Genomic DNA, 25,604 nt, shown 5'->3' with positions numbered 1-25,604 from the left:
TCACCAGCAGTGACCACTTACATGCAGCGGAAGAGGTAGCATTGTGTTGCTCTGTGCTCCAGGTAACCAGAGAAATTTCATGCCAGTAGGCACTTTCTCTCACATTTCAATTAAAAGACTTTAAACTGTAGGAATGACATGACAGAAAATTTTTGTGGTTTCATGACTTGGCATATCTTCATACAAGAAATCATATAAAGCTGCCATTGATTCTCCAAATCGGAATTTCTATGAGTTTTTTCCACCTTCCTTTCTCCGCGTCTGCATTACTGATCCAGAGTGTCTCCTTCTCTGGTGTGTTAATTGCCGGAGCAGGAGACAAATCTGACCTTTTCAGTGTAATCATCCCTTTGGCTCCATTAAGATCTACACCCTAGACCCAATCACCTGCACACACACACACTAAAACTCAAGCACAGCTCAGTAAAACACCACACGTACACACACACCACCGGAGGTTAATCACAGAGTGGAAGTAGCTTGAGCCAGAGACACGATAATCAGTCTGTTCCCTCTGGACATTCCCACTGTCTCCTCAGCTCCAATGCAAAAGGCTTATAGAGCCTCTAAAAACAACAAGAAAAAGCGCAGAGAAATATCTCATACTGTCTATATTCTTTTCTACTTAACAGCGGTTTGGCATTGCACATGGGTTGTAAAGCAAACTCCACACATGACGAGAAATCTGCGGCTAATGAATCACGACGACAGTGACTTGCGGTGTTCATTTTCGGATGATAAAATCACTAAGCGAGGATTACATGCACGCTCGTTGTGTATGTTGGCAGGTGTCAGGCATGCTGAACGGTGCTGTGCGAAGCAAAGACGGGAAATGGTGATGCACAGCCGTCCTCCAACAAAAACATTCAAGGCCCATTACAGCCCCAACTGGTAAGAGACAAATGGATTTCTGCCATGATCTCCGACTCCGTCAAAAGTTATTTGGTTGAAGGAGAAAAAGATGCTTCTCCTGTGGAAAGATCAAGAACAGATGGACCGACTGAGTTCAGAGGAGAAAGAGGACAAGGACGGGTCGTCTTCTGGCATTCTGGGTAAGACCAGTGACATGGACGGAATTAGACTTCCACTCACGACACCACACACACTGCGAGTGATTAGATTTACTGCCAGATGAGCACACATGCATTGCTGGATCAACACACACACCATCTGAAAACAGAAACACACACACACGCCCCATCAATTACGAAAGAGGCATCCAGTGATCAGTGAAAGCTGAGTTCTGGCTATTAGTCGAGACAGCATGTTACAGATGGTGCGGCTCACACCCTTAACTCAACCTTCCTTCTCCATATTCTGTCTTCTTTAAGAGAGAGGGTGGCATAATTAATAACTGGTATCATTCCAATAAAGCCATTAGTGGTCACTACATTTGTGAATTCGTGCACACTTTCTCTCTCACGGTTTGTTTCACTTTGCATCCCTCCGTCTCTTCCTCTTTCTGTGATTGATGAACACAGAAAGAAGTAAACCACAGGAGAGCTTTTACACACATACAATCTATAAAAAAAGGAAAATAGGTCTGCTACAACAAGGTAGACCAAGGTTACACAAAAAACATGGCCCAGCCTCAAAATCCATTCATTTAGCTTTGAACAATGACTCCTGTCTTGAGCAGTGTGAGCCCATAACATTGGTAAAAGTGATCAAAGTAAAGAAAGAATTAAAAGTCTCTACACTTCTACATAAATTTTAATTTATATGCCAATAACTTACTGAGACTTTGAGTTTTAATGATTTAATGTTGATGAAAAAAGATTTTAAAAGCAATATACAGCACTTTGCTAATTTATAAATGCCCTGTGTAATTTGTTCTCACTCGCTTTAAAGGCTTCAGGAAGGAAGACAGTCAACAGCCCAGGGATAAAGCTGTGGAGAAGTTTAAAACAGGGTTAGGTGATACAATATTGTCCCAAATTTTAACTTCTGATTGACCACAGTTCAGTTTGAGAAAGAAAAAGCATAAGGCACAACTACAAGCATACTAAGACCTGGCTGTCCACCAAAACTTTAAACTGGGCAAGAAGAGCAAAAATTTAAAAAGACCAATGATCGACGATCGTCTGCTTTATGGAAGAGTGATGATAAAGTCACAGCTGAAGGTAAACAATATGATATCCTGTTTGCATTTTGTAACAAGGCGTATAAGATGCACAACAGTGGAAGAGGGCACTTGGAACAGATGAGACCAAAACTGAACCTTTGGCCTCCAAGAAAAACAGTATGCATGGATAGAAACTAATGGTGAACATCATCCTGTCAACAGAGTCTTCATCCAGTCTGACAGAGTTTGGGCTATTCTGCAAAAAGAATTTGCAGACATATCAGGTTGATATGTAAAACTGGTAGAGACAAACTATAAAAATTATAGAAATACAAAATGACGCTTGTATTTTGGTCATCATATATAATTCTAATAAAGTACATTAAGGTTTGTGGTTTGAATGTAACAAAATGTGAAAAAACTTTAAGAAGCATGAAAACTTTTACAAGAGTCTGTATCCAAATCTACTTAATCTTACTTAACCACCACTATTATTAGAGGAAAATACATTTCTGTGGCATCCAGGAAGCATGGGAGGTTAAGAAAATACCACAGCTGCCAAATTTAATGCTGGCCAGAGATCTTAACCGCATGCCAAACCCACAGGCTGCACATAAGAAGTGGACAGGAAGGCTGAGCTGGAAAGTTAAACCTATCTGCCAAAAACAGATCACTCTGAGGCCTGATATTTGGTTAATTATGGAAATATTTTAATGCTTTCACAAGGACCCCCAGGACACCGAGCACAGGAAGTGAATGTTGATAGAGACATGATAATGAGTTGGAAAAGGAACTACTCTGCACATCATAGGGAACTCTTGACAGCTGATATGTTCCTAAGGGGTGGGATCCATTTATTGTCAAAGATATTTTGGATTTCCTATTCCTTTGGTCTGAATTTATGACATTTCTGTCCAATATACAGCAATGTCAGAATTAAATATGTAGGGTTTTATTTTCTTTGGCCTTTTGAAATGCTGACCTCTTTTTTCGCTCTAATTTAAACTGTCAAAGGTGGTTCAAGTGGTACAGTAAACAAGTGGTTGTTTCCCTCTCTGTTGGATTCCAGTGGGTTAAACGTATTGATTTTGTTGAGTCAAAGTATTAATAGCAGGACTGTACCCATACAATCTGCCCTGACAGTAGACCAAGCAATTATTCATGTATAATTCCTTTTCCTTCAATGCTCCAGTTGTGGTGGAGGACAGCCCCACTCTGAAGTTACGCAATGAGATGAATATATAGAGAATGTGTGAAAAAAAAAAAAGAAGCAAAATTCAGACAGGAACTCTTTAAGCAGTACAAACGGTGTTCTTTTCCCGTTGAGCAAAAAATCCATAATATTATAATGTATTCAAAATCACTCTTGCTACACATACTGACAAAACCACTGCACCTGCGTACTGTAAAGCAGAGCTAAAACAAAGCCACATCTATATGCTGATTTTTCATTTTCTCCCTGTTCCCACTTCCCCTGCGGATGTGGAGTAGTAGCATATGCTCTGTAATGACTCAGTGCGGCGCAGCTTTTAGGGGTAAATTGATGTCAGTGACATTGTTGTAAGTTTGCATAAAACTGTCGGAGAAGGATGAAGTTTTGTTGGCATGTTTAAGGGCAAAGCAACACTCTTTAGATCCTCAAAACAAAGCTAACCCTTTTGGCAATCCTACACTAGCATGACAGATTTACAGCTGAGACCATATATTTACATACAATGTCGACAAAGTCAAAGGAGAGAAACATTTTGAAGGTTTTTTTTTTATTACTTTCTTAAAATTCAGAAGATTATGTGAACTAAAACTGACATAGATGATTTTAAGAAATTTTGGAAAGCCCCGATGATGGGGCTATGACGTTGTCAGCTTATTTTAGAGTAATTCAGACCATTTGAGTTAAACATATGTACACCTGTGGATGTAATTTGTAGCAACACGGCAAAAGCACTGCTTCTGAGAGAGACATTTTAGATATATGTAAAGAAATCTGGCAAAATGTCAGGAAGAGAATTGTGGACCTTCACACGAATGGCTCATGCTGATATATATAGGTATACCAGAACCCTAAAGGTGACACATTGATCTGCTAAAGCAATTATATGCAAGTATAAAAAGCATGGCCAATAATTATTTAGTCACTCAGGAACTTAAGGTGTGTGGCAAAAAGTTGAGCATTATCATGAAAAGTGGTAATAACTGCTTGAATTTCATAAGCCTCTCTGTGAAATAACCAAAAAATTCCACACAAGGAGACAAAATCACTGAATCCCATCAGCTGAACGGAGAAATAAAATTCTTCCTTGAGTCAGCACAACCACTAACGCCTCCGAGTTGAGCGACATCAAAATGCAATTTAATATCAGCCGGTTTAGAATCTGGTGCAGCCTGGTAAAACCTAAATAAATAATAAAATAAAAACGTGCACAGCATCTTATGGCAACCGTTTTTCTGGAGGGGTTTGAATCAATATAAAGACATTTCTGAATTTCACATTTCATGGACATCCTTGGGCCAGATGAAAGGAGTTTATTTCATGCTCAAAGATGGAGGCCACAGTTCTGATTGGAAGCCAATTTAATTTAGGGTTAAGTCGTTGGTTTGTGGACCTGTGCCTGCTTGACGTGACAGATCAAGGTTAGGCGCCAACCAGCAAATCGCCACGGGCCACACCAGAGAGTACCCACAGCCACGTCAACAGATGATGCACCAAGCTTTAATCTGAAACTGATCAACTTGAGGGCTGCACAGGAGGAAGCAACAGCTTGAGTTTGTTAACACTTTAAATTGTTGGAAGTGGGAGACGATGACGACTCCCCCGGTTTCAGCTCAAACCAGACGCATTTGTCAAACTCTGGACACAGGGTGATCTTTTCATTAAGGGAATATCTGTGCCCTGACATTTACAACACCCGTTAAAATGAAGATGTATTACATATTTCACAAGGTGGCAAGGAAAGCATCCATCTCTCCGCCTCGCCATCTCTCCCCCCTCTGTCTCCCATCTCCCATCTCTTCTGCTCATGAAGTGTTGTACAGTTAGTGGCATATTAATTTAAAGCGCACTGCATTAGCCTATCCTGGATGAATATGCTAATGAACAATTTTGAGGCTTGATGAAGTATTTTTACGAGAGGCTGTAAAAGTATTTTTGGGAAATTCACTGTCAGGTTCAATTGCTTAAAGTGACTAGCCTCACAGAACCATATTTCACTTTGCCATAATAAAAGGGAAGCAGAGAAGGGCTGATGTAAAAACTGAGCAAGATTTAAGTGGCAGGTTTTATGGGCCACAGTTTTGTTAAATTAAGTTATCAGTGACACTGTTTTTAATCAAACATAAACAAAGTGATTCCAACAGCTCTGTTCTTAAGTTAACAATTGACTCTCGTTCACGTCGGTTTGATGCTTTAAGGGGAAGAATGACCAACCAAACTCCCAAGTAGGTTTTGGCCTTTTTAATATTTATATTTACAAATTCCAAATCACATTTTAGGGACTTCTTATAGTAGGCGCTTTTTAATGCATTCTTCTAATGCGTATGTAATGATTATACAGCAACATTATACTGCACCAACACCTGCAGTAAAAATGCAAAGTAAATAGTTAATGAACATTAAAAAAGAAATTATTCCCAAATGACTTACAGATGGATACAACACTCTTAGAACAGCTACATGTTTAATAAACTCAAGCATACAATCAGACTTGTTCAGGGAAAAATTTCGACCTGTCCTGAAGATGTGATTATCAGAGAGGAGAATATTGTTCCATCCAAACAGATTACTATGTAGTAAATAAAAAAACTGTGTGTATTTATGTTAATTTTACCAACTAGAGCTTGCAGCAGATAAAAATTAAAAAAAAATTACAGCAGAGCAAAAACAATTTTTTACTGCAGAAAAGTTCTGCCCAGTTTTATGGCCTATCCATTTATGGGGAAAAAAACTGCTGGCCTCCCATTGTCCACAGACAGATTTTAATGGAAAGCTGAGTGGAAGGAAAAAGTGTGACAGAGACAGTCTTCTGAAATTGCAGAACCAAAGCTCAATCAAGAGGTTTAGAGAGATTCAGAAGGTATGAAGTGTGGATGAAGTCACTGCTTCCAGAGGAAGATTAGAGCTGTGTGAATTTTTTACAGTGCTGGTGTCGGTCTGCTTATAATATTATAAGCATTATATTATCATTACAATGCTTATAATGATAATCATTATAAGCATGTTCATAATGGAGGGTAGTTTAAAATAAGAAAGTTCAGATAAGAAAACACCTCTTATATGAACTAAATGAAGAATTAAGATGATTTTCAATCAAATGTAATTTAAATCATTTTGTAGAATTTTATTTATATAGCACATTTTCAGCAACAAGGCAATTCAAAGTGCTTTCCCCAAATTATAAGGTTTATAATATGGGCTTTGCTTTTGGTTTGCTGTTTTTAGATGCTCATATTAAAAACAGTATTTACTAGCAGCTCCTTTTAAATCTCATATGCTGTAATGTTATTTAAAAAAAAAAAAAAAAACAAGTCCAATTTGCCCGTTCTGAGTTGCCAAGATCAAATGAGCTCTGGTAAAATGCAGGCAACTGTGTGGCTGTTTTGTTTATGATGCAGGTCAAACAATGAAAAAGATCCGAAGAAGTGGAGGTGGAGTAACCGATCAATATCCATTGAAAGCATTTACAAGTTTATGACACAACAAAACACAGCGCATGTATCGCAGACAGGTTTTACAACTGTCTATAAAAATATAAAAAGTTAAGACAGAAAAAGCAGAGAGAGCACAAAGAAACTGCAAAAATATATTGATAACACCGAGCTTCAGTGTGGAAACTGCTGTTTCTTCTGTATATTTCTATAATCATCATGCATGGCTATTGTCTTTGGTTAGTTATACTTTGCTTGATCCAGAACATAACCTTAGACATTAGTATAGCGACTTAGGAACCCTGCAGTCTTATGTTCTTGGAATATTTTTGCTGACAGTTAATGACTGTAATGGTGCTGGTAAAACAGCGTATGGCTTTATAAAATGTATTGCTTCCTCCCCGTCATCTCTCAGGAGTGTTACCAATTTGGTCACAAATGCATCCTGATTTCTTAAAGGTGCACAAAAAACAATCTGTGGTCTCATCAGCGCAAAACTGTCATTCGAAGAAAACAATAAAGAAGTCAGCTTTCTGTGGTTCAACAGCAGACATCCATCAGGCCCATATCCTGGTCTAAACCAATCAGAGAAGGTGAAGGCCAGGAATCAACCTCTGATTGGCTGTGGTCCAACTGTTCGTGTTACACTAAGTGTCATGGTTTCATAAAATTCACTTCAAGCTTCATTTCCTGAAATGAGTAAGACAATACTCAATTATTTCATGATAGATATTTTTAGCTGTAATTCTAAATCAGCATCCGATCAGATAAACATGGTAAAACATATAGGAAATGTTTCAATAGAACAATGATTCTCAGCGCACTAACAGTCCAATCAGATTCAGATGAAGGCTGTGACATTTCCTAATGAGTTGTTTTGGAGGGTTTGCTGCTGGTAGTAAATGTACAAACTTAAAACATAATATATTTGAAACTGTTACACATTTCTTGCTGTGGAGGAACAAAGCCAGAACTCAACTGAATCAACTGGGTTTTCTCAGAAAAGATTTTACAATTTGACTTAATAAACTGACCTTGCATTATGAAGAATGTCTGCAATGTTTTTTGCTATTACTTTAATTAAACCAAAATGTATTATTTATGTTCATGAATTTGATTAATTTGTCGATTAATGTGCAGTGACAATACATTTGTAGCAAACTGCCACAATATAAAACTGAATGAAATTAAATGGGTAAAAAATATCAGTAAGCCAATTTCAACATAGCAGTTGACTGACAAAAACACTTTCAAAAAAAGGAAAAAGTTTACAATATGAATAGTTAAATCTTGACATCTACTGATATCTTCAATAAATGATTGAAAATAAGATTTTTTTTTTCCACATTCACAAACAGAGCAGGCTTTTTTTTTTAACAAAAGAGTGAATATTCAATTCTATATAATACTCGTTGCTCATTGTGTTTGCTAAACCGGTAATGTGGCAGAAGCCTTAAGATGAGAAGCTCTGCACAGAGCAAGCTCCTTTGTCATGTCTTTCTCCTGACACAAGGAACCATAACATCTTCCAATTAAAGAGAGGAGCCAATGATAAATGAGTAAGGACAAAGACGGGTCGACGAGTCTAGAAAGCACCGAGAAAGTGGAGATTTTAAGACTCATCCTGTGCCCATTTTTAACGCTCCCTCCCCTCCATGCCGTCAGCACTTATTCCTCTATGAAAGCCTCTGATCGAAGGGAGATTTGCATGATTGCATTTTCCATACCTTGCATTAATAGTGCAGCAGGGATGAATAGCTAATGGCCTATCACATTTAAGTAGCCATCTCAAATAGCCATCATATTACAGCTCCCTCAATTTACAAATGAAACAGCTCTTTCTCTCTCGCTGTCTCTCTGAATCATCTTCTCCAAATAGACACCTGGTCCAGTCAGGTTTTCGAAATATCTTCAAATCTAAAATTTGGGTTAATATGAGAGTGTGATGTTGCAATTTACCATCAAAAGTAAATTGCATTGTGTTTATTAACATGGAAAATGTCCCGACAGACTACAATGATATAGTAGTTGAAATATCTGTAAACTCTGTTTTACCAGTAATTTTAAGTGCTTAGATTACGTACACTGTAGCATCTTGTTGGCTCTTCCTTTATTTTATATATTTAAAAAAGTGTAACCGGTTTATCCAGACAAAAATACAAATACTCAGAGCTGATGGCCTCAGGTATTAACTATCAATAATGGAGACTGATTTCCTTTCCCTGAGTGAACAGTTTGAATCCTTACACCAAAGGGAGCAAAAAAACCAAAACCAGATTTTTTGGGAGATTTATTTTCTCTTTACTACATTTTAAACAACAGACATGTACAACTGCAACAGGCAGAAGGGTTTTATAAATAAATGATAAAGTATATCTATTTATTTATTTTTTTCAGCATATATTATTAACTGTAATGGGAATCAAAGTGGTACTAGCTGATGCCAATTCTCAAACAATTTAAAAATACTAATAAGTTCAGGGACCTTTTAGGGCAGAGCTTCCAAAAGCATTATAAGTGAATCCCTACTTTATTCATTAGCATCTTGTACTTTTTTTTCTGATAAATATAGTAAAAATAAATAACTCATGACTGGATTTATAGAAAATAATAAGTATGAAGAAAGGCAAAATGGTTTAAAGGCTACAGAATGAATAAAAATAATGTGAAAGGGGGGCTCAGAAAACTTTATTTTTAACTGTTATTATTAGGATTATTTTCGCTGTCAGAAAGGCTGGATAGGTCCTTTGAGGAAGAATCCAATTTAGAAAATTTTACTGCCTGTGCAAGAGTCAAAGACTAAATGTATTTTGTGCTTTTTGCTTTGCTGTACTATTATATTTGTGTGTATGCGTGTGCGTGTGCACGCGTGTGTGTGTGTCTCAGCAAATGCTTGAATTGTTTTCCCATTTTGCTAACCATGGGGCACGAAACCTCATACCGCAAGGTCACAGAGACCACAGTCTATTCATATTTTTACTCTCCTCGGGTTATGGCAAGCTCCTGCTCTAACCCCTTCACACCACCACAACCCTTTTTACTGCCTCCCACTAGACAACAGTTTCCGTAATCATCTGAATCTGCTGCCAACAGATTTCCCACCAGACTTTACAACCTTATTGAAGATTAAGACGATCGGAAAGGGAGATACTCCCAATATACACACGTTACCAAAGGGCTGCAGCTTCACATTGAAATACACTTACAAAATTCTTGCGTATAGCGGCTTGACTATATGGACATTTTTTTTATTAGTGGCTGGTTTATTGGTGCTCTGACAGGACTTTGGAGCAAAGAACAGTTCAGGCAGTCAGCCTGGACAAAAGAAAAGATGACGTCAAGGTGGTAAGGATGGAGCGAGGAAAGGACAAATCGATTGAGGGAAGGAATTGTGGACCCAGTAAGTGGAGGAGGATGAATGAGAAGAGGGGAGAAAACAAGTACAAAAAAAAAAAAAAAGAATGTAAGTCAAGGGGTGAGAATGTATAAGCCAGAGCAAATAGTTATTACCAGTCTCTGAAGGGTGGCGGCGTGAGCTGAATAGACTGGGACTTGAAAACCACTGTTACCGACGGAGATAGGGGACTGCTTCACAGCCTTGCAATCTGACAAAGGCTTAGTACATAATGGAAGCAGACCTCCGACAGCAAAAAGAAAAGAGAAAACACACACACACAGGAGCTTCAGCACACTTTAAGAGCTGAAGATCAGATAAGTCCAAATCCTCTTCAAATCCAACAAAGTAAATGTTTAAAAGTCAAAGGTGTTTATCACTTATAGATTGTAAAATGTGAACTTTAATGTGAGACGCTGAACACACCTGCCGACCCTGGAATATTAAGGGAGATGACAGCAGTCTCATTTGTGTGCTGCCAGACAGTTCAGACAAAAACTGGTTTTATGCCAAAGTTATGACCAGACCTCTCTGAAAGGTTGACAAAACTGAAAAAAGTTCATTAATTAACTGAAAAATGACTGGAATTTCAACAACAAATGGCTCTTACTGAATCATCTTTTTGAGCACAGACCCATCTATAAAAGGTGACCTCAGACAGTCGAAATTAGCCACTCGACAAAACAAGAATGTCATTTCAGCCTAAAAAGGTCTTCAGCAAAGACTCCATGAAGGTACACTGTCTGCTTTGGATTTCGTGTTTACCTCACTGACACAAGGGGCTTGACTGAAATGAGGATAAGTTTCCAGAAAAGAGGCAACTTTCCAGGAGTTCCTGAACTCGCGTTCTGGAAACATGAAAGCCTGTATTTCTTTAACAAATAATTAAACTTTTCTCATTAAAAAGGGACATTTGCCTGGTCTCAGTAAACAATGCAGCAGGATATTGAGTTCAAGATCTCGTTGAAAGACTAGATAAAAGCAGAATGTATTAGCCACCATAATTATCAGCACTTCTTGTAAATAATAAACATAGCCATTATGCCTGTAGCATAATCTCCCACTGCATAAATTAAATAGGCTGTCGAAAAGAGGAACATTTTACATGAAGAATTCACTGTAACTTAGTAAATAAGAAATGTCACAACTGCTGGCAAAACACTCTTAATACTCCTCCTTTTGGCAACAGAAGCGCACCTATAGGAGAATCTTCTCCTATAACAGTTGATAACACTGGAGCATAGAGAGCAAGAACACTATGACCATTTCTCTTTGCATATCACTGTAGATCAGGAGTTTCCAAAGTGCAGCCCCTGGCTCATTTGCAGCAATTGTGAAGATTTTGTGCAACCTCAACTGCAACTCAATAGTGATCAAATTTGACCTGCCGGAACATCAGATCAATTGGTGCAAAAAAAAAAAGATACGTTTCACAAAACATATTTTCCTTTTCAAAGTATACAGTTTTTGTGGCTGTGTTGCCCAAGTGGCAAAACATTTGGACACCACCGCTCCAGATCGTCAAAAGTCATTTCATTCTCTTCAGGTTACTCACTGGGTTTTATACAGGATTTAAGTCTGGAGACTAATGGCAAAAAAAAAAACAGATTTTGTGTCTGGTGAAGCATTTCAGTTTATATTTTCTAGTATTAAACAATTAAATTAAAGGTACATTTACTTTAGAACATTTTGGGGGATCGACACATTTGGAAGGTGCCACAGGTGAGAAAAAGACCAATTAATAGACTATTTGTCCCAAAGAGCATCTGCTATAAACCAGGTGAGCAACAGAAGCAAGTAATAACTCCAATTTACTTTGTTATTGAAGTCCCACCACAGAGCACTGCTTAAAATACCAATTTAAAAAAGCAAATCAGCCACACAGTAAAAAGCTTCACCCCTAGAGACATATATCCCACCAAACAAATCAGAGCAGACACTGAGTCCCCTTCATCTATTTAGTATGCTGTGATACCCTCACTTTCTTTTCTTCTTATTTGGTAGAAAATGCCTTTCTTCTGTTTCTCCACACCTTAAAAAACCTTTAGTAATTTTCTTAATCTAAGCCCGACTTTGAACATTTGCATAAAAATGTTCACTTTGGAGACTTCCGAAACAGAATGCTCCCTTTAATACGCAATTACTCCCATGAATAGCAGCGGCTAATTACAAAGGTGTCAGACAAACAGGTAGCAGAGCAGAGGGAGGCCTCCGACACAATGGCCGAGGTGCCGGTCCGTCACATGGGACGGTGCGGCTCAATGGAAAGCAGTAAATTCATTACGGCAGGCTTCATTACACCCTGCTCCTTGGGCCCTGAGTCGTGTTCTCCCCTTTGCTCTCATTTGTGGGGCGGGCGGATGTGCTGTGGGTAAGAAGGAGGCAGATCACACAAATCAGAGCAACATGGGGAGCGGGGGCAATGCTCAGGGAAGGAAGGCAAGGAGGGAAGTGGGGACAGGAAGGAAAGAGGGGAAGCACAGCTACACAAGAAAAGAATAAAGGACTATTATAGAAAGAGGTAGTGAGGTGGAACAAGGCCATGAAGACATGTGCTCATTTGATGATAAAGAAATAAGTATATAATAGAATATGTCTTTTGTTTTATTCAAAAAGACAAAAATAAAAAAATAAAAATTACAGTTCTGCTCCTCAAATGGAGGTTAAACGCCAGGTTTCCAGCATGGTGCAACAAGGGCAGCCAAGCCCCGTGGTCTCTTTACCATTTAGATCATACTGGCCGTTTTCTGACCCCACAGTATAGATTACCATAATAAGCCAGAGCCCCTGCTGTGTGCCACCTGTAAGCCAAACATATTCACAAAACAAAGTCGGACACAGCAATCTGGACAAGAAAAACAGAAACGCTTCCACAAACCCGAAGCCAATTTGGCTTGCTAAAAAGGAGAATTACTCATACACTGAACTTTTTACATCTGCATAACTGTGTCAGACTCAATTTAATATCCCATTTGCACCATTTTGTGCCCAATTTAACCAAGCGTTTCTTAGGAGGACAATTAAGTGCACAATGAACAAAAACTCTTGAGGAAGGAAGGTAAAGAACTGAGCTCTACAAGTAATTTGTAAAGCTGACGAATTAAATAGAAGAATTTTGCCCTCTCCTCTGAAGAACATCGGAGAGCCTCCATAGAGGTGCTGCCAACGACAGACCACTGCTTTGGTTTCTGGCCGGCAGAGCACTTCATGAGAACATTTGTGCATGATTACATTACATAGCTGGTTATTGTGAGTGACTTGGATCACTGTAAATGACCCAGACACTCAGCTGCTGAGTGAACACATACGCACCGCAACAATGCAGGAGCGTATCTGGGCAGAGAAGAGGCAGTGGCGCTCCCTGGGCAAGAGCACAAAATAAAACAAAGGGCAAATTTGGATGACAAATATTTACATAGAAATGCCAACAATGTTTTGGCGTCAGTCAATTTAATTTATAGGTACAAAATTATAAAGGTTCTTAAAAATAAAATGGGAGTAGAAAATAAAATGACCTTCACTCCCCAACAAGCTGGAACATGCACAGGGGTGGGGAATATAATATCATCTTAAAGACGCTCAGCCAGCAGACATCTTGCATTAAAAATGAACTACTCTGCTTTTCTTCTGCATCTCTGATGCAATTCTTCTCCATGTCTGGCAGAGAGTATCAAATGAAACCAATAATCTTAGTGTTGCACTTCAATAAATTTGGTTAACATAGATTTTTAGCGACATTTCAGTGTCGGATTAATGACTCATAAAAGATGACTCCACACAGACATTTGGTTCAACAGCTGTAAGATGCCCAGGTTTCCCTAGTAATGAATTTCGATGAGTCACAGTGGAATTTGTCAGAAAATATTTTTTATATCTTTCAAGTAAAAAAAAAAAGAAAAAGAAAAAAAAAAAGCATCAAATCGGTAATATTTTTGTTCTTGTTAGCACAGAACACTGCTTAACCAGGAAATCTTTTCTGTACACTGTGGTGTAAAACAGAACACAGTCTATGTTCATTCATTTCTCAATGCTTGCCAGTTTATCTTAATTAAAACCTTTTGATTTGCAGAAATACTGGCACTCTAATCACACAACTCACATTCTGAAGAGCGGCCAAGAGAAAATGGCCACATAGTCCAGAGAAACAAAAAAGTCATGGATTCAAGTTTTTTTAAAACTTTACTCAACATACAAAAGTGTCATTTGAAAGAGAAATGCTACATGTACCAAAATGTGTGACATTTGAGAAAATAGATAGTTAAAGATCTATTTTTTCCTTAAAATGTGATTTGCATCCCTACTAGAAATATATACACAAATAAAAGGTTGGATTTGGATTTTATTTCAGGGAGTGCAGGCAGAGAAGTGCAACTTGACTTCGGATCTGTGCCTGAACACAACAGCAGCAGTCCATAAGCTCCAGCTGCTTGCCTTCATTGTGTGTCTGTGCCGTGCCACAAACGTTTCTCCGTCTCCGATACTTATCAAGGCACCCAAGTCTGACGACGCCTTTACTCAAAATTAATAACCAAGGCAGCATGTTTATCACAGCACACTTTCACAAGCAACCTGCCAGAAACAATCGCCCCCGTCTTTGTGCGCATGACAGAAAGGAAGAATAAACAGAGAGGGTAGCCGAAGTGAGAAAGAGAGGCAGAGCAAAGAGTCTAAAATCTGAAATGAAAGGTGTAACTGAGAAAGAGATGAAGAGTAAATATGCTGCATGCATACAGGTTCATCTGCCGTGCCTAATCACTCTGTCTCCATTAGTCCTCAAGGTTTTTATTCCCGGACCTTTTCTTCACATCGTGTTTGACAACTGGGCAACACTGGTTCTACTTGTGTATTCACTCTGCTAAGCAGGACTCTGATCTTTGCTGACAGCCAATCTGCTCCAACACAGCAAGCCTGAGTAAATAAAAGAAAAGCCCGGGTTGCTAATTTACAAATCATACAAATACAGTGAGGAGTCGGGAGCTCAAATTCCCAGCCGGAAGAGAATAAAAGAAAACCTTGTTCTGTGCAGGATGTGTGAAAATACAGGCAGAGAGAAAAGAAAAGTGACAAGCACAAGAGAAGGCTCCACAGCAGCCCTCCTCAAATCAGGACAGGCAGGTGGTAAAGAAACAAGACAAGGACAAATGTCTCATTCAGGCTACGCTGACATTTTCCGTGACATTTTGAGACAAATCTGACAAAAACCCAAAGAGAAGGAGATAACCTGAAATAGTTTGTGAGAGGAAATGTGAGTGTAGTACCAAGCTGAGGCTTTGAAATCAGATGTAAACCCTTCAAATAATCTCATGTTTGAGATTTACCACATATATTATATATGTTTCAAAAAGATTAGCTGTGTCTTATCAAGGAGAAATATCACTAGCCTTAACCCTGGGCCTTTATCAGTTCTTACGTGCAACTATAACCCTAACTGTAAGCTTTTAGAAGGTGCTAACTCATGAAACTAATGTTGTTGTTTTTTCTTTGCACACGTCCACTTAAAGACTTTTTTAAAGCCTCCCAACTTGTTTCAATCTTAATCTGGATTGCAACAAATTATAATAGTAATGATGGTATATTGTCACTTTGCACAAGGAAAGGTCTTTAGATGGAATGTTGTTGTTTTTTCTTTGCACACGCATAATCAGAAAGGGAGTTTGTGGCTTCAGAGCTGTGCCAGGAATTCAGTGGTGTCAAGAACCTGGAGAAATATATTGTAAAGATGATTCTTAAAAGGACATTTACATTAGGATGTGACTGTTTCCATTTTGTAATTCAAATAGACTAAACAGAGGAGGCTCAGCACCAGATGTTGAAGCCATCAGTAAGAGTGGCTCCAACATGCTGCTGAAGCTATTCAACCTCAATCTCAAAGGTGGGTGGAAATAATGAAGGGTGGGTGGAATTAATAAACTCTGATTGAACACATTAGACAGCTTATTAAATGACATAGTTTCAAACAGCGGTGGGGGATGTGACAGTTTCAGATTGTAAAATATTACAACTTGTTGATCTCCCAAAGCAGAGACAGTGATATCTTTTGTAAAAGAAATCCTGCCAGTTGTTATTGTGCAGCATTGTTCTGCATCAGTTTTATAGTCCCTTTAGCTGTAAATATGACCATTTTTAATATATGATAGGAGTGCAGCTTCTCTAAATGTTGTCACCAAAGAAGTGCAACAGCAGGCAGCCAGTAGGCTTCCTGATCGGATGACCAGACCACCATAACAGCCACCTGTATTCAGAATCTAGTTCTTTTGACTGTGATGTACATCTCATAACCATAAATCAGAGTTGGAACATAGACTGTTGAGGTACAAAAGTCAGTGATGTATCTATTTAGGTCAGGAAATAATTATGGGCGAATGCACCATCGTAATTTGTTGACGTAAAAAATAAAGTATAAAACTGAGACTGACAGTTAATTCATTACCTTTTCCTGTCTGGAACTGGTCCTCATTTCTGAGTATGTACTTCGTACCTTGATTCTTCTTATAAATATAAGTGAAGGAACCAGCTGACTCACATCTCCTTAATTAAGCAAATGTGCAAAGTTTTTTGAAAACTTAACAAGACAAACAGGAAAATCTAGAGCATTGCTTCTTGGCTCTGCTCTTTCTGCACCACAAAACACTTGGGGCAGCTCCAGCATTTGTACACGTAACCCAAATTTGTCTATCCATCTACCACACTCACTTGTGCCCATCGCACTGAGATAGCTAAACTCTTTGCTTGAAGCAGAGACCGCTTCCCAACTGGGAGGGAGCAGTAAACATATATCCTGTTGAGAACCATCGCCATAAACTTAGAGGGAATTATTTTCATCCCAGCCCTTTCACAGTTGGCTGCAAACCACCTCAGTGCATGCTGAAGATCCAGGCCTGAAAATGCCAACAAAAATACACTATTTGCAAAGATGAGACCACGGTGTTCCCAAACCAGACACCTTCCTCTCACAACTATGCCTTCAGGTGCCGTTTGCAACTTTTACAAATAGAATCTAGAACAAGGATTTGCCCCAGCAGAGTCTACCCACAGTAATCGAGAATGCAGACACAGATTTTGCTTCAGTTATAAAAGGACCGGAAAGCTTTACAGAGGATTTCCGGCACCCCATACTCCTGCGGCAGTAGCCCACAAAATGCCTTGGGAGCAAAAGTCTCCTCCCGACCCATAAAACACAAGTAGCCCGACAACCAAACCTTTCCAGGGAGCCTGAGAAGTGTGAGCCTTCAATAATGAAACACTCTCAGTTCCCCTTTGATAATCAAGTACTTTAAGTCTTGGTTAAGAAATGTCAAGTGTAATTGACACAAGTAGGGAAAATTGTACAAAACAGGATTAAAAGATTGACACAAATATCCTGTTATCTTTGTTTCTTTGCAGGCTTTACACCTTAATATTGAGGAATTCTGATATCTTGATTTTAATTTACCAGAGGGGGAAAAAATCACTGTGTTTGTGTTATTTATCTCGTACTACCATTTGTCTGTAGTGTAAGTTTGACATGGTAGTAATTTTCATAAAAACAATAAAAACATGCAAAACAAATATACTGAAAGTAAATGGGACCTGTTATTTCATGTCAACTCTATACTCGGATGCAAATCCACGAGTCATTGTCAGAAGTAAATATAGGAGGACTTCAACTGTTGGACATAAAGTTTAACATTTCTAAAGTCATATTTTAAGATTGTAATCATAGCAACGACTTCTATTTATTGCCCAATCATTTACAGGTAGCAAAACAGAACAAAGAGGGTGTTTACAGTCACACTGTTCTTTTGTTATGGGAGTTAATGGAAGCAATATGTAAAAAATAAAATACTGCATGACAATAACGTCACCATTTCACTATGGTGTCACTTGAACTCCAACTCGATAATAACGTCAAACAAGAAATCATTTTTACTGAACTGACGCACCTTTAAATATTATAAAACATACCATTCAAATGTTGACATATAAAAAGTGATCGGTTTGAGCAAAGAAGAGAAACAAATGATCATTTGACACATCATTGATCACACTGATTTATCACATAAGCATCTGATTTGAAGGTTTAACACTTCTGCGGGCATTGTGACAACTGCCAGTTGGCTGGAGCAGAGGCTATTTGGAAAGCATTTCCAGTGCAAACACCTGCGAATGTGAAAATGTTTCTGGAATGGCTTGCTTCTGGGAGAATACTTCCCCAATTATTTCCTCCTTTATAAGCTTCCCCAAGTCATGGGGGAGAGCGTTTCTGTAATCCTTCATCTAGCCTGATTTCCGTAGGCGGGGACAAAAATGTAAAACAGCCAATTTGAGCGCTGATTTGTGATGCTCGTTCAGTAAGTGATGGAGATATGCAGCAAATGTTGGCCTCGAGTAAAATGCAAAGGAGGTAAAATGGATGAATATTGATTTTCCCTTGTTTGAATGAAGCTGGCAGAAAGACAGATGAATAAACAGGGGAAGGGAGGAAGTGGGGTGAGACCGTCTGAGTTGTTGGGAAACACCCAGCCTCCAACAATAGAGGCCTCATAAAATAAAATGACTCACTTAATCCATGAATTTGGTTTCAGGAAATACTGCAAGGCAAACTGACCAAAGCCTGCACACAAACCCACATATAATCAGAGAGAGAATGGACATAAATCTTTTCCCTACTCCTCTCAAACATGTTCAGCTTTCACATCTTTGCTTAAAAATTGTTATTTTGACTTTACTGGGGAGCAACAGACCAATTAGCTACGTCTGATCAAAATACTTGAAAATGTTGTACATCAGCAGATGGGTGTGTATTTATTTTAAAGTCACACATTATTTGACAGGTTTTAGAACTACGCAGAGTACAGAAAAAGGTAACCAAGGGTTTCAAAAAAAATTTTTTCTAACAGCTAACAGGCATAAAACTCAGTCTTTGCTGTATTTCTAAGACCTGAGGTGAATTGGAGTAATGAAAGAAGACAGAAGACACAGAAGTAAGTGTAAGCCAGAGAGACTGACCCAGTGATGTGGCCACAGACCAGCCAACCCGATTAACCAGAAGCTGTGTCCGATCATGTGCACAAACAAGTTTGATCCACTCGTTCATAATTTGGTTGGACTTTTGTTCAGCAAAATCTTATTTAATCTTTAGGAAGATAGTGTTTCAGACTGATTTTGAACTCCAAATGAGGAACAGCTGAACATCCAATCGCCTTCCATCCTCCTCTCGGCAGACAGCACTAGTATGATCTGCTTGTCTGGTATCTGATCAGGACGAGAGAGACACGACCAAGAGTCCTGACAGAACACAAAGCAGAAGCCCATGGTTTTCCATGATGATGTTTGAGAAAATTTAATGTTTGTTGCTTGTTGGTTGTTTTATGTTTTTTATAATTTAAAACATCCCAAATGGTGTGCTGCCAAAATGTGACTTACCAATAAGCTTAAGTTAAAACAGGATTGTTAAAGACAGAGATAATGTCTAACTAGAGCTCTGGATTCCTCAGTCTGCTGCCATCAAAATGTCACTTGACAGATAAAGCAGGGCGGTTTTAGGGGAATGCAATTTATCTTTAAAAACCACACAAAAAAAATACAGTTTTTATTAAAAAAAAAAAAAAAAAAAGAACAGAAGTTGCACATATATTTTCTAAAAAACCTTTGAGATAATTACTGATTTGCATTTAAATCTGGGAGTTTTTGGCTGATAAAGTTGACTTGGGTTGAGTACACATACGAACAAAGACATTATGTTTGACCAAGGAGTCAAACACAATCTGGGCCTCTTCACTTTCACTACATCCACTTAAAGACTTTTTTAAAGCCTCCCAACTTGTTTCAATCTTAATCTGGATTGCAACAAATTATAATAGTAATGATGGTATATTGTCACTTTGCACAAGGAAAGGTCTTTAGATGGACACAGCAGGAGAGACTCCAAACACTTCAGGGTAAAGTGGAGAAAACTATTCAACTTTGTTTCAGTGAGTTTCTGAACAGTCAACACAGACCTTTGGTCTCCCATTACCCTCTGCTCATGAATCGCTCCCCATTTTCCGAACAATATGAGATTTGAAAAACACAATCCCACTTTGGAGTCTCATCATCTCTGGAAGAAGACACAGAGAAATAACAGCACCATCACTGCCCACCTGCAGAACAGCGCTTCTTCTCTCCCCAAGAAATGACGGTGACCAAAAAAATTGGGCGTCCCACTGCCACCAGCATACCCATCGGACTGTGACGATAGGAAGTTGGTGTTTGATCATTATGTCTCGCTTTCATACTTTGGGATGCTGCTTTCTGCTGTTGTTGAGACAATGGTTGCCCTCAGAGGACACCACATTTATTTATTTATTTCACTGTTTAAATAAGGGGTGAAGGAAAGGGGAAGAAATGGCTGATGTGCTTTACCTCCCACCGAGCTCTATATCTTCAATAGCTTCTAGTTGGGGGACAAATTGGTCTTGGAAATAAGGGGTCATTTCCTCTGCCTGTTTACCTGTTCGCAGCACACTGTCATCAGTTTGAAACAGACACAGGCTGACCCAGCTCTACCCTCTGAGAGCTAATGTGAACCAGGGTTGAGTCATTCTCGTCTTCACTGACAACAAGCAAGCAGCTTGAGTGTGTATGCGTGTGTCGATTGTGTGTGTGTGTTGGTTACAAACAGTAGTGACCCTGATGAACTCGTGACCTTTTAAACTTTGAGGCAAATAAACCAGTTTCGAGTGTCTCGTCATCTCTCTTTGGGAGACACACTGACAGTTTGCACATCACTAAAAGACCTTCAAGGAAATTCCATCTGTGACGTCTTGAACGTTTTGGTGAAGTTACATCTGTGTCTTTTTCTGTTCTGTACTTTTCCTGATGTCCATTTGAGACCTTGTCAAAGCCCACACAAAGATATTTGAAACCAAATATTGACATATGCAGCATAAAAGGGAAGGACTCGCTTTTTTTTTCTTGCCCAACTTTAAACCAGACAGACCGTTTCCTGCTTTAGATCATGACAGAATAACTGAGTGGAAGAAGTTTTAACAAAACTTGGTTGAAAGTTAAAGATTAAAACACATTTATCCTTAGTATTCGATGGAATTGCCATTAAATATGTATGATTTCAAATGTACGAAGAATAGTTCCACAGGCTTTTAACACCAGTTTATTGGGATTTTGGCCCATTCCTCCTGAAAGAACTGGTGCAACTGAGTCAGGTTTAATGGCTGTTTGATTTTTCAGGTCAGGATACAAACAAGAATGAGATTTGGGCTTTATGACAGTCACTCCAAAACACTGACTTTGGTAAAAAAAAATTGGCCTTAATCTATTGTGTAACGAACTTTATGGTAGTGTCCATTTAGAAGACCAATTTGCATATTAAGTCCTTGAAAATGTCTTGATAAATTGATTTAATATTTCTGCATAATGTTCTTTTTTCCTATTCATGTCATCTGTTTCTTTGACAATTCATCATTTCTCTGGGTTCATTTTAAACACATTACTGATACTGAAAATTTTAATATTTTTCATTTAGCAACAACATCCCCACTATGCAATGTCAATACTATATTAATATAGTGTTTTTCTGGGTATAGATTGGATTTTTTGTTGTTATTGTTATTTGCACCTCTTAATTAAATTGTACAAAATAAGTGCCATAAAGGCAACCCAGTAATCAGCTACTACAAAGTATGGCCTTTACACTGAAATAGTAAGTAAATTGATGTAGAGGAAGGAATAAATTTGCTGTGTCTGATAGATTTTTCAAGTCCTCAATAGTTAAAGGGGGTCTTCAGCATTTTGCTTACTTGTGCCAATTTACCCAGAATGCATCATACCCACTGTAAGCTGCCATAACAGTCAACAGAACCTGCACCACACACACCATTTTCAGTTTCATAAATTTTAAAATCCAGGCTGCATTCATCTCCTTGATGACTGCAGTATATTAAGATTTGAATAAATTAAGGAATCACAGTGGCCTTGAATAAAATAAGATTGAACATAAATGTGCTTTAAATAAAGTTTGAACAGTGAAAAACTGAAAATACAAATTTGTATTTTTTAGAAGTTTTACCAAACTAAGCTTTTTCAAATATTGATAAGGGACATGTAAGGTTTTGCCATAACCTTCCCACCAAACACTGACTGGACATTCAATAATAAATGAAGGATTTCACACAAGCACATGCACACACTCATACACACCCGTTGTTATGCACTGGGTACATCCGATATTGTGTTCACACACTATGGGGCTAAAATGGGAATACAGTCAGCAGCCAAGTCTTAGCTGTAAATCGATAGATTAAATAGAAATGTATGAATAAAACACCAGCTAATAAATAAAAAAGGAGAAGGTTTACTCTTGCTGTGAAGCACGGTGCCGACTCTCTCCCAAAATGAGGGACGAAAAAAAAGAAACAAGGAAGAAGGAAGAGCAACAAGAAAAACAAACCAGAAAAACAAAGACAGACAAAAAATTATTACATGTTTAACAAAGTGAGTGCATTTTTAGTTGATCCATAATTTTTAAGCTATTTTAAGGCATTTTTTCTGTGTAAAATACACAAAGTTGCACATAAAAGTAGTGAAACTGAAATGTTTGTAAGATTTGCATCCAAATCTCATCCAGTCGTCGTAATTTGTGAATTTAATGAAACATTAATATAATTTGTCTACAAATTTGCAAAAAATGTATTTGATTAGCTACTGCTCCACCACATAGTAATGCTTTTTGTATATCAGTAAGTAGATGGTAGATTACATTATGTGTAGGCTGAATGAGACCATATGCAATTGACTTTAAATGTGAAAGGAACTGGATTAAACTGGATTATTTTGGATAAAACTCAATGAACTAAATTAATTTAAAAGTAAACAGGTTCATATCTAATTGAATATGAATTGTTTGTTTAAAATAAACTGAGTTAACGTAAAGAGTAGAGCTAAGTGAGCTGAGCTAAATAAGAGTAATAAATTGAAATGGCATTAAAGAGGATTTCATACAACTGAAAGCATTTGAACACGACAGAACAAAGCAAAAGGTGGAAATAATTAATAGGCTATTGCAATTTAAGTGACATGCATTGATGCTCTGCATGGAAATAATATATTTAACCAGCAAGATGAACTTGATACTCAAATCAAATAAATATTGTTTAACGTCTAACCTGGGTGAAAATGAACCCAATTAGACTTAATTTAACCTGATTAAACTTGATTGAAATAAAACATTTAGAACTGATTTAATACAATTGAACAAAGTGAACTGAATAAAAACAAAGGAAAAATACCTAGAGGAGTTCAAATAAATTGAACTAAATCAAAATTGTGTGCAAATGATTTGTAATAAACTAGTGATTTGAAATAACATGAACAGCACCAAGCTGAACTGCATACAATGTTAATTAAACAGAAACAAACTGGAGAAAAAGCAAATGAATGTAATGGGATGAAAATGAACTGAATCACATTGATCTGATTTGTTCAGGATACAAGAGAACTGAACAGGTTTTTAAGAATATGATGGACTAAAATTATACTGAACAATGAATTAAATTAATCTGGAAGAAATCAAACTGAGGTGAACCGACATTGTTGAGTCCGCTCAGTTACACTGCATCATTAGACCTGAAAATGCACATCACCTACCTGTCATTAATGCTCCAGTTGAGGCACAGGTTTAGGGAGCTGAGCTTCCGACACTTTCTCACCACTTCCATCACCGTCTCGTTGTTCAGTTCTGAGATGTGCCGCAGATCCAGGACACTCAGGTTTTGCAGCTACAAGAGATGATACACAATATTTTATGAGCATTTTATCAAAAAGCATCACAAACCCATCATCAAAAATGATCCTTGATAAACATAAACATCAAACATTAACTAAACAATGGACTTGTCCATCTTTACTTTGATAAGCCTTAGAGAAAAAGCAATAGAAGCAATGCAGCATTTCTGCTGAGCTACATCAGTAGATATGATGCATCTGCAAGAACGAAGCGGATTTTCTTTCTGTGTGCAGGGGAAATGTGTTCTACCACATGCTGCATCAAATACAACAAAACAAATACAGAGCACACAGAAACAAGTGAGATAAGTGCTACAAAACTGTTTATCGTTACTGTTTACCATCCTGCACCCGCACGCCTGGTGCAAAGGGTTTGAGCCAAAATGAGCAATCGCTTTTCTTCTTCCTTTCATCCCTTCCACTTCCAATAATCCCACTTCCCAATCTGAATACCTGATAAAAGAAGGTTGAGCTTAACCCCCCAGTTAAAATCTCAACCTTTTGGCACGATGTTCAGCAAGTGTTCCTGCTCACTTAACTATCCAAAGGCTTTTTGAAGAGACAGCGCAGGTGTGCAGATTCAGATACAGACTCATAACTATTCAGGAGAAAGCTGCAAACACACAAATACAAGCTTAAACTCTCTTACACACACACGTACGCACACACACAAGGGGATGCGAGATAAGAGGGGTATGATATTCAAGAAGCCGCCAGGGAGGCATAAAGGTAAATGTCATGTCCGAGGCTAAAGAGAAAACAAGCTTACAGTTGGTGTTAAGATCACTGAGCCCTGTTGTTGGCTCCATAGGCATGACATATACCGACCAGCATGAAGACACATGGGGGGGACAAGGACCAAGTCTCACTGTGTGAAGTAAGCACACATGTAAACACTGTTCCCAGCCTCCACTGAGGTTAAAAACATACGAGCTGCAAACAAACACGTTAAGTGCGCAAACCGCTGCGCCATGCTGAAGGAAACTACTTCTTAAAAAGCTTGGAAAAAAAAACCCTTAAAAAATCCACACCTCCTGTCATAAAATGTCTGCTCAGGCATGAAATAAACATGAAATACAATTTTTATGCAGCACATCCTCACCTGAACTCTAGTGACAACATGAATGAAATAAACAAAAGGCTTGTATGTGCACAGATTGGTTTTAAAAAAATCCAGTTGTGAGGGTCAAGGAGCAGCAAAACAGACAACTGCAATAAATAGCAGAAACTGCTTACTAGTTATCAATGAATAAACTCAGGGAGACAATGAGGTTTGGACAAAAATGCACCGAAAATCACAAATACGGACAAACTGCCTCGTGCCCCTGTGGTCACCACTGAATACAAGTGTTAAATTATTCATTTTGGGGGCTGAGCAGGATGTGCACGCCTGTGTGCTCCCCTCATTATTCATTTTGTTGGGACATAAACATGACTTCACATTCAGATAATGGGAGCTCAGCATCTTTGGAGGAGTGTGGGGGGAACAAAAGCCAAGCTATAATAATTCTTCCTTTAGGTTTAGTGTCATAATTTAAGATTAAGGTTCTAGCTGTACAAATATTCATAGAAATATACCCACGAGAACGCAGCTGAAAGATTTTACACATTTTACACACATCCTCACATGCTCCCTGTCTTACAAAGAGTTTTCATGTCCATTCAGTATTTGTGATCGGAATGCCTGGAGTACATTTTCAAAGCCTCCACATCAAACGTATTATTTGTTCACCAAATCTTCAA

At 38.3% G+C, this 25,604-nt stretch overlaps 1 protein-coding gene across 1 annotated transcript in view; it reads right to left on the bottom strand.

Annotated features, from left to right (window-relative positions):
- Positions 1–25,604, bottom strand: part of fbxl17 (F-box and leucine-rich repeat protein 17) — a 243,518-nt gene that overhangs the window by 133,435 nt on the left and 84,479 nt on the right. Inside the window, exon 8 of the mRNA XM_088008801.1 lies at positions 23,724–23,854. Within this exon, the coding sequence (XP_087864927.1) occupies positions 23,724–23,854 (131 nt within the window). The remainder of the gene's footprint in view (positions 1–23,723; positions 23,855–25,604) is intronic.

The sequence above is a fragment of the Poecilia mexicana genome, unplaced genomic scaffold, assembly GCF_051168715.1.
Source record: "Poecilia mexicana isolate PSO_F unplaced genomic scaffold, ASM5116871v1 scaffold_9, whole genome shotgun sequence".
NCBI lineage: Eukaryota > Metazoa > Chordata > Actinopteri > Cyprinodontiformes > Poeciliidae > Poecilia > Poecilia mexicana.
This window is presented reverse-complemented; position numbering and strand designations above follow the sequence as displayed.